General features: G+C 34.0%; 1 protein-coding gene across 1 annotated transcript in view; it reads right to left on the bottom strand.

The window, feature by feature from the left end:
* Positions 1-15,573, bottom strand: part of LOC111052788 (diuretic hormone class 2) — a 117,413-nt gene that overhangs the window by 57,276 nt on the left and 44,564 nt on the right. The window contains exon 2 of the mRNA XM_039432726.1: positions 1,494-1,592. Within this exon, the coding sequence (XP_039288660.1) occupies positions 1,494-1,591 (98 nt within the window). The 5' untranslated portion in view covers position 1,592. The remainder of the gene's footprint in view (positions 1-1,493; positions 1,593-15,573) is intronic.

The following is a 15,573-nucleotide window of genomic DNA, read 5'->3' as shown; positions in this document are numbered from 1 at the left end:
TGTCTTATGAGTTTTGATTATCATATGCAGTTTTCTTATAATTTTTGTCAGGAGATATCAGAACAAGATTATCAGATATACGATATTATTTCTCAATGTGGAAGTTTGTGAGGTCTGAAATGATATCATGCATTACTTCAATAGAGGTTACAAAAATTTGTACGATTCTGAAATTTTCTAAAGTTATTAAAGGATTAAATCGGTCAGAGTTGGAAATATTCAGAGCCAAGCCAGAGCAATCACACAAATAATATTAATCCGAGTTCATTGAGGCGTGGTTGTTTCCGCATATGCGAATTTAATGCCCAATCTGGATTCGCCATATAAGCTTACAGCGTCAGATCGCTTAATTTATTCCATGTGACATGCTTTATAAACCATTTTGTGCATTCTCTGTTGCGCTGTACGAAACGTTTTGTCTGAAGACAAATATTAACTTTGTAAATGAATTTATAGTTCCAGATTGGAGGATGCTGTCATTAGAATCTACTGTGGTAGATTAGTTCGTTAATTTGTAGGATATCCCAACTGCTATAATTGAACAATAAATTGTGAGGTAAAGTTTTGGGTAATTCCTGACTACTCCATTATTTTTGATTATCCATTTTTTTCAAATTGGTAGACTTTGTACAAAGTTTTCTTCTATTACATTTTGAATGATCTCGGCTATGATCTAAAACAGTTCACGAATTTCAATTGAGACTCAAATAGTTATTCATTTCTGTACTAAAACTTTCAGTTTTGTAGGCTGTCTAGATCACAAGCTTCGAGTAGGCTTTATAATAATTCAATTGGTTTCTTATACCTTTTTGATACGCATTGATACTATCATGATTTGAAGGCATCAGATACTGGTGTCAGAATACATGGACTGTACAGTGGAAAATTTGATGTTGATAATCAAAAATATAAGACTAGCAAAATATGTAATGTATCTACTCCACACATTGCATAAACAAGTACCATTTTGTCAAACAATTTCATGTTAATTTTATTTATCTAACTTAGTCTTGAAGATATTGTCGTCTCTTTATGAGGAGCTATTTAGTTGGTTTTAAATCTAACGAGGAGCAAACTCAAACTTGTTGGTAACAAGCAGACAGTTAAAAATGAATACCTAAAATAATCTTGATTCATTGTGATTAATATAGTTTGAGTGGAATCAATATTTTTTATTGATACTTTTAGCACATGTCAGAGTATAATACAGTACTACATGATTTGTTATGGCAGAAAACATATATATTTCAGTTTTCTCATCACTTCCAGTATAAATCGTTTAATTGGAATAATTTTTGTAATTTTATATTCAAATATATAGAGTATTGAGATCTGCATATTTTGATTTTAAAAGATTTCCCAATAATCTCATTGATAGGATATCATCTATTCGTAAATTATAAGGTCGTATTATCTATAAGATGTCTATTACATCGCTCGTTGAAAGGTAATCTTTGATTAGTACAAATTTCATTTTACAAACCGCCACTCACCCTGAAGAGAATGGTGCACTTTGAGATGTGTGGATGAGAGAGAACAGAACTAGACAGCTAAGCAGACCAGCTGATGCTACAAACTGAGAACTGTTCATTCTGAAACAAACATCAGCAATAATTTTATTTCATTGAATTTGAAAAGAAAATTGAGAAAACAATGAGAATTGACATTGAATAGTACATTGCTTTTTTAATCTTTAGTTTTGGTGTTAGCAGTTTTACAAGCGGTAAAACATCCATTCACTATCCGACCAACAATGTTGGACCAGTAGCAAGACTACTAGTCGGATCTTTCAACACTCACGCTCTGACTGGTTGTTCATAAGCTAGTCCAACATCCCCACTCACATTTCAACTCTGACTACACAGCTGTCCTGGTATGCCGCATGTGTTGGAACTCCATTTGACAACCTCAGTCCGACGTCGAATCCAACAATAAAGTTGAACAAGAAATCAGATAGTGAATGGCGCGCTTAAGCTACGATATAAGATAATTACATGAGTTGTAGGATGACATAAATCATAGGATGAGCATAAATCATACATTTCAAATACATCAACAATTTTTTTGGGCTACTCTTGAATATAAATAAAATTTAGAAATCTAAGTAACCTTTTAAAATTGATCAATCACGACATGTTTCGTATATATAATGCCATGATTGAACAATTTGAAAAAAGTACTTGGATTTCTAATAATTTTTATTTATAACTCAAATACAGTATTTTCATGAATAGAAGTCGAAATCCTCGATTGAAGTGAGAGTAGGAGTCGAACCTACCTATTGGCATCAATAAGCATTTTTTAATCTCATATCCGGCCACGATTCTCTAATAAATCTCAATATTCTTTGAGTTCTATTCCTATTCCTATTCTCATACTTTATCCAGTAATATTGATCTAGGGATAGTCTTTATGATGAATGTTTCTCAACTATGGAATAAAATGTGGGATATGTATCCAATCTGACTTATTCGTGAAATATTCATCAAGTCTCATAACATAAGCGAACATTTCCGATGCTGTTCGAATTTGAAATTTTTCAAATTCTATTAGAAAAACCAGCTTGTGGAAAGACAATAGACTTTCTTTAAAGCCAGCAAGATCTCCTTATGTATCTGAATATACTTCACAGAGTTTTCTAAATGCGTCCAATTCAGACGACTGTTCTTTTGAATAGAATAACTTTAAATAATTGGTTTCGTTTCGCATTTCCATTCAGAGAAACTTTGAGTTGAAAACATTCCTCATTCTTCATCCAGTCCAATTGAGCTTCCTAATGCCATACTCCCAACACTCTTCCCTATACCCAGTATAATTATTTTCCTTGAAATACCTGGGCTCAGCATGATAAGGATTAGAATAAGATAAAATCATTGATGTAGATCAAACCACAGCTTCTTTATTCATAAGATTAATTTCTAAGCAACAATTCCCTGTTTTCAATAATTTTTATTCAACTAATCGCTGGTACACAACGACAACATTGATGATTCATTTGGAGGTACCCTACTCTCAAACACACAACTACACAACTTCCAAGATGTGTGATCTTTTTTAGAATTTGAAATATTTGCTTTATCAATGGGATGCTCTATCATGGAAAAGCAGAAGCTTTCGATCAATGGGTTGAGCTTGAATTCAAATTCATATAATTCACTCACGGGATATCCTGAAATTTCCCATGAGGTCATCAACCTCCAAAAAACAAGAATATAGACCGCAATAATGTTTTTTTTGTATCATACTAACTTCAACCTTTGTTCTAAAACACATGATAAAACTTAGAAAAATCAATAATTATAGAGCCAGATGACTCCAAAGTCTGAAATCAACAGCGCTAATCGCATTACAATATTCATACGAGAGCGACCGGAGAATCACATATACGCTTGGAAAACAACAGCTTGTGCTAACATGCTAATTAATCCGATGGCTGAGAAAAAAGCAATCTGATTTGTGGCTGATAATATCTGTGCAATATTCTGACACAGTTTAAGCCTATTACGTGTGTGATAGCACAATATGTTATCTTAGTATATGCCTGTATATTTGAATATATACACCACTCTATTCATGAGAGTATCATTGCATTGCTTCATTACTTATTCATCAGACAGTGCACCAATAACATCAGTGGAGTGAGAGAAACAGGAAGGGCGAGAGAGAGTTAGATAGATTGATTGATTATATGCCTTTATTAGGGCGGAGTTAGGACTCTTGGTCCTCTCTGCCACACAACCCTTTACAAAATTGAGAGAGATAGAGAGAGATTTAGAGGGAGAGGGAGAGAGAGAGTGAGTGTGTGTGTGAGAGAGAGAGATAGATAAATGCCCCTATTTTGAGCTTTTTATATTAAACGAATTGTGAAGACGAAAAGTTGAAAGAGAGAGATTGATTGAGTACTTTATTTATGTAGATTACAAGAGAGAGAGAGTGAGAGAGCGAGAGTGAGAGAGAGAGAGAGTGAGAGAGAGAGAATGAGGACAGAGTGTGGAGCAGTTAAGGGGAAGAGAGAATATGGTAGTCAAACATCAGACTGCTAATGACTAATTCTATGAACAATCTCTTTTCAATTATTCAATTTTGACGACAAATTTCTAGTGAACTGAATAAATCGCTCCTCATTATTTGTTAGTTTCTCTCCATCAAGTTCAGGATGTCATTTTGGATCATACTATCGATCTTTACAAAATCTAACAAGCTTGAAACCAAATTTAGTCTGTGTATTTCTGTGTAAACTATATTAGACTTCATTATAGTCCTGTTGTCGACTACCAAACAAGAACCTCTGATATTCAGAAATAACATTTTAATTAAATTTTGACATGATCAAAGTTATAGTGATGAGTGATGGTAGTTTAGTTTGATTGAACCTCCCAGTAGTTAAATTGAACTTTGAATGCGAGATTGGGTTCATCATGAAGCAGTTATGTGGAGAAATACAAAGTTCTCTCCCCCAGGGTTAGATATGAAAATTTAACTTGACATTATGCTGACACTAGACACTATCCAAGTGGAAACACCTTCAAGTACTTGCCACACAATTATTGAGATAGGATGCAAACATTTAGACTCTATAGTGTTGCACGATATAAGAAGGAAAATAATCTAATTATGTAAAAACTTTTTTCTCATTTTGTGAGTGTTTTTCATGTTCAATAACATTGATTACATGACAGAGGAAGAATAAAATATAAAGTAAATTTCATGTATCAGTAAACACAGTATTCAAACTTCTTCGCGTTCTGAAATGTTTGCAAAAACTTCTCAGAATAATACTCCTATTAAAAAAAAAACACTTCATTCACATGGGCTACTTTTTAAATTGATAAAACAATATAGAAATCTTGAAGCACCCTTTATTATTTAAAAAAACTTTAAAATAGTTAAACAACTAGTTTAGGTATAGGTATAGGTATACACATCAAATTACCTATACATTATAGGTATTGTGCATTAAAGGATTACAGTGTAATCCTTCTTGCACTTGCACAGGTTTATTCTGAGCGATAATTCCATTCGGAAGAAAAAATAGTGCCCTAGTTCAGTGATGCACAGCATTTTTCTACTTCTTTCATCTATAACTTCATTACCGTCTCATCATCATCTTCATCATGATCGTTCACAAAAAGCTCGCTCCAACATAACTAGGCTTCTCATCTTATAGATTTAGATGCGTAGACGTTCATACGTAGACATATATATGTTGGAAGTAGAGGAACAAGCATATCAAGGACTTTATCTCCAAGTAAATTGGGTAAGCAAGTAGAGGCTAATCATGCCAAGTACTCTATTTCCAAGTAAATTTGGCTACTTTTCATGAAATCTCTAGATGATACCACCTGTCTACTTTTGGGAGGGAAAAACTCTCCGGTATTATGCTCTAGGGAATAAGATACAAGTTTAGATAGTCTATTTAGAAGATACATAATTTTTTTGCCTTATTAAGAGTCTATTTCCTGTATTGCTTAGAAATCTTCGGATTCTGAAACGACGATAAAATTTGCAATTGATCTTTGTTTTTTATGGAATAGAAATACTTTGTGAATGCATAAAAAGGTGAGCCACTCAGTAATGAATCTGCTGATAATGATTGAGTTGGTAACTGATGTGACTTTGCTAAACCGAAGTGACATTGATAACCAATTTATTATTTCTCCATGCTTCTCTGTGTAGCAAACAATCTACTGAGAAGTTTCTGTAGTAAAATATTAACTGTCAAACGGCAAGCAGTTATGAGGCATTGGCAGAAGATGTTATCAGTCCCAAAACGTGACCCAGCAAGCTGAAAAAGGCATCAACGAAAAATTGAATTTGCAATTCCCGATTTGATGATAAAGTTGGAATACTGTGAACTGCATTTTCTTCCATATCAGGCAGAGGAAGTGAATTTTATAGGAGCAATTACTTCTTAAACTTGGAGAAAAGGACCAAGTTTGATTGTTTAGTCAGTTTATATTATCGTTGTTTCAATAAACGGGGACTTATCCATGATATTGTCTTGAAGGATTAGTAGCTGCTAAAGAGCTGTGAAACATTGCTTGTAAACTCATAAAGTTTTGAGAGAGACAGGGAGTAGTGAGAAATTTGCAACATTTCAAATGCAATAACATGGAGTTAGATCCGCTTGAGAGGACTGTAGTAAATCACAGATCAAAAATTAATGAGTACTAATCTACATTTTATTACTTGATAATATCAATTCGAGACATCAAAATTACTTGAATAATATTCTACTTGAGCTTGTATTTTCATATCGAGAATAATATCCTATGAGTGTATCAATTCCCAGAAATTTGAGAAAATTAAGATCAACCACAGTAAAGTAGCCAAACAATAATCGTTTGCCAGATTGCTTGAACGTTGAGATCATTCTATTTTCATTTGGAGCAGTGTAAATCTTTGCACCATAGTTTATGTAAATGAACAGTATCCAAGCAACATTGAAGTAGCCAAGGTCAGATATAGGTTTCGATGGTGGAGACAAGCAAACAAGTTGTGAGAATGTTCGGAAATCACTCTTATGTTCAGGTCTAATCTTCTGTAACACGAAGCTCAATGATTCATGAAGTAGGACACTCGTATTATACCTCAATACTCAAAGTCTTAGTAATCCCTCTTACTAAGCATGAATCAATCATCATCATCACTGTCATTGTCCATACATAAGTATAGAAATTAAACGAGCATAGGATAAACTAATTCTTTGAAAAAGAAACCTATAAATTCAATTATATGAAATGAGCTAAGGAACAATTTAGGTTGTATAATACTATTTCCAGAAATATCTAAGAAAGTGAGATCACAGATATTGATTTAAATAATGCTTTCAAATCGTATTGCAATGACTGTGAAAGCACTTTCATTGTATGTTGCAATAAAGAAGATTCACTGTTGCAACTCCTAATTTGTTATGATAACAAATACAACAATGCAACAATAGAATGATTGGAATAAAAATTAAAAGATCATTTCAACCGGAAGAACGATGGTTGCAGACTTGGAAATCGAATATTGTTCCAAGCTTTTCACAGACCGATAGTCAATGCTCTTTGATTAGCTCTTTTACTGTAAACCCTAGAACCCCTTCATTAATCAAACGCATTTCATCAACTGAGTGGTAATCAATGAGGAAAGTGTACTGAAAACACATTCATATGTCTGTCAATGTGACATTTAGTGAACTGCCGTAGATTTCAAGTAGTGTTTGTGAGCCAACTAATATCTCAGGTGTGTAAGTTCTGATTTAATTCCATTTCGGTCTGAAGTGGGTGAGGGGTTTAAGGTTGAAGGGAGACTTGTCTAACCTCTTGAGGTCGATATAAATTATTACCTACACCATGATGTTAGTCAACCTCCTTGAGTATACTGTAATTGATTCCTCCCCCACCTGCTCGAACCGTAGGCCTACAATACATTGATTTAGGTCTCACTACTCACTTGGTGGTTCAAACTGTGATTAAAATGCATTTTATATCACCTACTTGCGAGGACATTGATGTTAATGAAACAATAATATTAAGCTACTTCTATATTATGTGATTCGGGTTGTGACGGGAGAGATTTTTTGTTTCTTTTCCCGTTTGATGGAATGGATTAGGTAACTGAATTTTCAGGAAACAGATTAAAAACAAGTATTAGAATAATGATTTCTCAGAATTGTAGAACATATATAATAAAAAGCTATAGAAGTTTAGAAGTTGTATTGTTGAATGCTAAAGGAGTGCTATAGAATTATGTTCTTATAGTACGATAGCAACCAACTTTAAAGTATTCATTTTAAAGAAATTTTCAATAAGAGTTTTATGAAATGAGTATTTTCGAAGCGATTCATTATAAAACCTCATTAAACTTTGAAAAAAATCTCGAAATAGGCTATAAGTGATTCTCTTTCTCAGGGGTGCTCCCAATGCCAATGACGCACCTCCTTTAGGATGCAGCCCCCCCCCCCCCTGTGAACAGTACTATCTTCCTGGTGGTCCTGAAAGTAACCGCGTCTTCCTCATATACACAGATACAAAAGTACAGTAATGAAATCATATAGGTTCATTCCAAATACTCTGTGTATATAACCCTCAAATTTCATCTTTGTCTAATAAGAAGCTCTCGTTTCTGATATTGCTGTTGCTCAAGATGAAATCATGATACATTTGCTGTTCTCTCTGATATATAGTGGATTAAGCTTGGTAGCGTGAAATTACGTTCAATTATCCGGTCGTCAAGGTGCGGAAATCAATGCTTTCAACCAATTACTCTACGAAGACGTTGGTTTTCTCGGTCGTCGAATTTTATCCAATTTCATGTTTCTGTTACCCGCTTCTCTTCCAATATTATATACATCATGAGAAGGAAGTTGCTACAGAAAAGAGCTGTCTTAGTCGAAGCACTATATAAGTTTCAATGGGTAACTTAATTTGAAGATGGAGTCATTGTTGTAGGTGGGGCCGGTTATAGGTTCATCTGGCTCACTTTCAAACTTAATTTCACGCTCAAGAGGCAATATAGAGTTTTATAATATATTCAAAGTCGGGCGGAAGTGGATATGTGCTGGCAAACTTACCCCCGCCCCCCCCCACTCAACCACCCACACAATTCACTCTATTTGCTTGTCCAATGTTGTGCCAAGCTGGTATTTCCCCAGAGCGTTATCCATGCTAATGTTGAGAGACTTGAAGAGAAATATTCTCTGATTGATCCTGAAATAGTCAGGGTACGGTGCAGGGGACCGCAAATAAGTTTATCAGAGAAAGGGTCACATGATATAGTAATATTAGGAATACATTTTATTGTCTTCATGCTGTTGTTTATATTTCCTGGCGAAAAGATGCTATGCTATTCATGGCATTGTAGGCCCATTGTGGAATAACAAGGTTGAATAGCAGTTCTTCTCCAGGATGAATTCTACTGAAACTGGTGGTTAAAGAACTTGGATGGAAAATCGAATAATAATATAGGGATAATTTACACACAAATGACATGAGAGGGTTGATGAATGAAATAGGTAACATTACAAGTAGAGGGATTTTCCAGAGAGTTCAGTTATTGTTCAACAATTTAAAACATCTTATTATCAAGGGCTCTCAAACTTTATTGTTTCAAGCCCCTTCCCTATTAATCTGCCTAGAATAATAATAGTTGTTTGGTTTCTCGGTTTCTGACCTACTCGGTTTTCTCCTACTGCCTCAAATATCTATCATTAATGTTATTCCTTAGTGTGTTGAATAATCAAGGATGTTAAAAGAAACTTCAAAATTCGAGTTGATTCAAAATTCTTCTATCACTTATATTTCCAGGGCACTGAATCTTTGCTCCCCAGCAAAGAACCGCTAATTTGAATTAACAGGAGAGGTTCTCAAGAATTGTAGGTTATCTTGATCAAGATATTTGTGAGAATCTTGTATCATACGAGTAGGCTACGTGTATTTCTTGTCTTATTTGACTTTTCTGTTACCTCTAATATCTACTCAAGTTCTATCCAAAATAGTTTCTCAATGTACAGTTCAATGAAATTTGGGAGAAAGCTTCCATACTCCAACTTGCCTCAAGTGAACTAAATTGAATATCCTAACTATTAGATAAATTAGTGCATCCAGCCATCAGGCTGAATTCCCCTCTCATAATATTTGAAGCTGAAACTCCAGTCAAAACTTCGCAACGTCAACAAAAAATAATGATAGTCATTCATAGCAGAAGAATAACGAATGAATTAATTATTGGATGAATAATAATTTGATAAAACTTGATTTGATAATTATTTGATAAATAAATGTCTGATTCATTACTGTCATTGATTTCATATTGAATTAATATTACAGTTGGAATTCATAAATGTTGAGTGATAGAGTACTAGTTTTGCTAGTTGACAGTCTAAACAAAGACGTAATTGATCGGAACAATAATGAACGAATCTTATCAAGCAGGCAGATGACCAGTCATGCCACTGCTGGTAACCCAGGGTTAAAGTATCAACGCGTGAGGACGTGACCTCAATTCTGTCCAAGTGACTGCGCTGGTGAGTGAGTGTGAGCGTGAGTGAATAACATCCTGGTGACGACAACCCAGGTGTGGTCCTGTTTGTAATCCGACTCAGATTTGCTATCGACGTCCATCGGTCTTATCACAGACGGGCGAATATTCTAGGCGCGTATTTTGAAGGCTTGTCGTTGTCATTCAACTGCCAACAAATGTTGCATGTCCGTTTCAGCTAAAGACCAATGAAACTGTTGCAACGGTCCAGAAATCGATACAGTACGCCACACACTGAGGTTTATTCAAATTGATTTAGCTGGTGAGCCTCTTTTAGATTATCTATAGATAACTTATCATGGCGATGTGTGTAGGAGTTGCGAGGTTTTGAATGGTCAATTTATTTAAATACAGTGAAACAATCTTCTCCCATTTTGAAAAATGAGGTTAATAATATTTAGTTCTTGATAATAACTTGTGTAAATGAAGTATTCGATTATTTGACACAAATTTTATTAATATTTTGTCTCCATTTCTGACAGACTGACATGCACCCTCAAGTTGGCACGTCTTCATACTATCAGAAATTTTAATTTTCGAATCACTCACGTGTTTATGTAGTTTTTTGCTACTTACGTAATTTTTTCGTGTGAAGATTCACAGACGCAATTTGATTTCTTTTTTTTGGATTTAGTAGCTGAGTCTGCTTTGTCTTCAAGTTGTTTGTATTCATGAGTATCAACATTATTTATTGAACAAGAGGCACTGTGGCACAGTCAAGTCATATCAGCATTCTCTCTCAATTAAGATCAAAAGTTTCTAGTATGAAAATGGATACCGGTACTATGCTCATCCAGTTCACATGAATGTGCTATCGATTCCAAAATGCTGTTATCATTATTTCAATGAAAATTGGTATTTTTCTACATTTTATTTCGTAGACTGAGTTATTAACTCACATTTTGAATGATAATTGATTTTGTTGTCATTCCTGCCACTAGATAATATCCATTTGAATTGTGTCATAAGGTGTGGGGTCATTGATCTAAACTTGCAAGCATATGAGCGATTTGTCTACGAAGCTGAGAACACATTCATCTCGAACGTGATGGGAAGTTGTTCCCTGAGGCAATCTCGAAATATCCTTGCCAGTTTTGCACCTGTCAGCCACTGTGTTTTGCCATTAGGATCAATATATCACCTCTGAGACAGCAGTACTACAGAAAATCTTGTATCAGGATCCACGATCCATTGATCACTGAAGTTGAAACATAGGAGATAATAATTTTTCTATAAGTTCACCATTTACTACAGAAATCAAAACACTTTTACGAATTAATTTTTCAGAAGTACTCTTCTTAGTTCTGATAATCCGATTCAAAAATGTGGTCTTGAGAATGCGTGACTGCCAGGTTTTCTAGGATGAAGGAATCATGTGATATGGAGAAGATATCTGTGAAATATTTTTGAGGAAAGAAGTCTGGGAAGTTTGAAAAAAAATGGAAAAGAATACACAAGAAATAGAAAAAGTGAGGAAGTTGGGACGCTGCATAAATAAACATGATAAGAACATAGAAAATTGAACCAGCTAAAAGTGCAGATTGGAAGAAGGCAAAGCAGAGGAGATAGTGAGAGTGATAGTCTAACTCAGGTGAAAGTGATCGATAGAGGAGTTGGAGGAGGAAATTGTGTTGGAGAATGATGGCAGAGGGATTGCAGGGGGAGGAAGAAGTAATAGCAAAAGAAATTGCAGGATGTAGAATGAAGAAATATTTCCAAAAAAATCAAATTAAAAAGCAAAGCAAGATGAAGAAAACTAAGAGAGAAGCAAAAAAAGAAAACAATGATGAGGGAGGGGAAGAAAAATAATGAAGATGAACGAGAACAAAAGATCTTATTCTTAGAATGAGGAAAGAATTAAGATAAGCCAAAGAATAAATTTAGTAAAATGTAAAAAAATATAGGAAGAGGAAGTGGAACATTGGGGGTCAAAATTGAAACATTTGAACAAATTTATATTGAAAAATAAATAAGTCATCCCGAGGTGAATAGAAACTGTATTTGATTGGGGGAGTTAAGTTCATCATTCAAAAGATCAAAAATGTCATTCTGATTAACATTTGGGAGATACTCCCAATTTTTTCCTTTTCTTCAGTAAATCACTGGGTACTTCGGTCTGTTTTCAGGACATGTGTCGATTGACTTATTGACGAGTAAACTCACTTCTTGGATGCAGATCAGTTAGCTACAAAAAATCCATCTTCTCACGGAAATTGAACGTTAACAGCTAGTGAACACGAAGTGATACACATCTCCGATTTGCCCGATTCTCTCTCAAGCCTGTGCCGTCATCTAGATGCGATTTTTGCGCAGACTGCACTTGAGGCGAAGTATTTTCTGTTCGAATTCGGTGAAAGCAGTCATAATAGGCTATACAGTTTGAGCCGCTTGATGTGATTATGCAACAGCTGTCTTGGAGAATGAAAATGAAAAATGTTTTTATTCATCAACAAAAGAGCATCTCAGGCGGAATAAATTATTTCGGAACTGAATTTCAACATAGAAAATAAGTTAAGCACACGGTAGTTGGTTACTGAAGCATATATTAGATGATTCTAAAAAAAATTGATAACTTGTTTCAGTAAGTCTCAGTTTGGAACTGTAGTGTCATTCATTTTATATCACAATTATTCTCTATATCAGACTTCACTTGCTTATGATAAGGCCCGCCGCAATGTAGACCCACGCTAATCCAAGCCACTCCAACCAATACCTACTATTACTTCAGGACCCACAACTAATTAATTACTTTATAACATGTAGATTGATTCTTCCTAGATCGTAGTAGTTTATACTAGCTTAGCAATGTAACTTTTGTTACTGTATCAATTTTTTATTGGATGGAATACTATTTAAATTTATGATTGAAGACATTTGTATTTTATTGAATATAGATTTTATTGAAATAAAAACACTTTATTCTACAAATGCAATAATTTATCCATACTTTCAGCTTGATAGACATAGGCCTACTCGATTCAGTGATAGAGCTATTGATAAATTCATGTCAACCAAAAATATGTATAATAACCTGTATCAGAATCAAAGGAGAGGTAAATCAAAGATAAACCAAATTAGATGTAACTATTTTTCAGGAAAGAGGCTCCCACAAACTTGAACACAAAAAATCTGTGGTACAAAGAAACCCATCAGGAGAATGTTTTTCAGTTAGCTAAAACCTTTAATATTAGGATGTTATGGACAGTTCCAACACTTTGCATTTACTTTTTAATTTATTAGTTTAAAAGTTCTTCCACACACTTTATTTACACTGTTCTTCCACACTCTAATTACACTGTTATTTCACATTTTATTTACACTGTTCTTTCACACTTTACTTAAATCTTTCACTCACACTTTATTTACACTGTTCTTCTACACTTCATGTAAACCGTTGTTTTGTAGAATTGAAGTTCTTCCTTCTTCTTGCTCGTATCCATTTTCGTTTCAAAGTTTCATCTTTCAAAAAAAAAAAAAAAAAAAAAAATACCGTACGGAAACTTTTGGACTCTTGTTATAATTCCCGCGACAATTGGGTACACAACAATCTGTATCCCATGATTTAAAACCCAAAATTCATTTATTACTTTTCACAAACGAATATTAGAAGTATTATAAACATTCATATGTTGAGATGTACCTACATACACAGTTACATATTATATATTAAGCAAGATACATCCTATCTTGAAGGATAATTTGTATCTGTTCATTTAAATGCTAAAGTCATGCTACTTATTTCTGAACTACAGTACTTTAAATATAAATTTATTCTTGCATTTTATATTGTAGTTCTGATTTTCAATATATTGTTTGGGTACAGAAATGTCCTTGTGCTGGATACAGAGTGGCCCAGAAACCTTGTATTTTCGGTTCATTTTCCAGTCTTTTTTATGTTATTTCCGCCAAATCCTGTAATCGATCAGAAAAATTTGCTCCCGCCTTTTATTTAGATTCTTAAATTACTAATAAAATGAGATTATTCGGAACTTTCTATCCTCAATGAGTACTGACTTACAATTTTTCAAAAATAAGTAAAATTAGAAAAAAAACATTTTGATGAATTTTAGTTCTCGATCTACAATATCTTCCGATTGTCACCATTTAAATTTATAATTCAAGATTCCTCTGAGCGTAGTTTTGTGCTCTACAGGCTCTATCTTATATATATATATATCTATATATATATATATCTATATATATATATATATATATATATATATATATTTTTTTTTTCCCCAGGTAAACCTGACAACAATGATCCTTGTATTTTGGAAAACACCTGAGTATTAGCATAGAGAAACAAAAGCATAAGTAGATATCCCATGGTATAGGGCGTTTATGTCGCAACTTTTACTGTTATCTCAAGCCGATAGTTCATGTGATTCTTTCCCGTGAAGCTGTGTGACACTGGTAGTCTCTCATATTGTGCCGTTCATACACTCTCACCCCAACAAAACAGTAAATTTTTTACAATAATCAACAGTAATCGGCTTGAGATAACAGTAAAAGTTGCGACATAAACACCCTATACCATGGGAAATCTACTTACGCTATTGTTTCTCTATGGTATTAGCTTCATTCATCATCAGCAACTCCATTGTCATCACATTCAGATTTCGCACCATGATATAAGTTCTTTAGATCATGTTCTATGAGAATCACCCGTTATATGCTCTTAATTTAGTAGAGAGGCGTGTATAAGGACACCTCAAGAATCAAAATTTCAAACACTTATAACTTTTGACTTTGACACAATGATCAGATCTCATTGTACCACAGCTTATTCTTCTCAGCATCTCAAGGCGGTTCCAAATCACGCATTATATGTGAAATTCGACCAAAAAATAGAGAAATTCATCCTTGAGTGTACTTTAAACAGTATTTCAATTCACAAAAAAGTGACTAATTTCCTTATTTAAAGCTGCATATATTGTGAAATACTTCGGATAGAATTCCACAATAAAGAATACTCTCGATTCCAGTATTATTAGTCAGTTACAACCGATTTTAAAAAGGGCGATTCCAGTTTTTCATTTTTTCGCAATTTTTCTGTTAGTATTAAGAGTCTGATACATCATAGAAACTCATGATTGATTCCAAATTGTAGACAATTCATCCTCTACGAGCTCATAATTGCCTAAAATTCATCTTGAATCACTGTTCCCTATCATAGCACTGCCTAGACCGTTAATTTATGAGAAAGTATCCTCGATTTCTTGATTTTTTACGATCGAATCTCACATTACGATAATATTCTTCCGTGTGCAGCAACTAAAACTGGTAGGAAAAAAATTCAAATTCAATTCTAAAGTTCAAGATCAAATCTTTTTTATAATAATGGGTTACCGAGTTACATAGCTTTGATTTTTCATTTCTTTGTGTATTGAAGTACTGGTTAATCTACACTCAGGGATGAATTTCATATTTTTTCGATCGAATTCGACTCATGAATACTCATGAAGCGCATTTTTTTAAACCGCCTTGACCAGCCGAGAAGAATGAGCTGTGGTACAATGACATCCGATCATTGTGACAAAAGTTATG

The sequence above is a fragment of the Nilaparvata lugens genome, chromosome 7 (assembly GCF_014356525.2).
Source record: "Nilaparvata lugens isolate BPH chromosome 7, ASM1435652v1, whole genome shotgun sequence".
In the NCBI taxonomy this organism is placed as follows: domain Eukaryota; kingdom Metazoa; phylum Arthropoda; class Insecta; order Hemiptera; family Delphacidae; genus Nilaparvata; species Nilaparvata lugens.
This window is presented reverse-complemented; position numbering and strand designations above follow the sequence as displayed.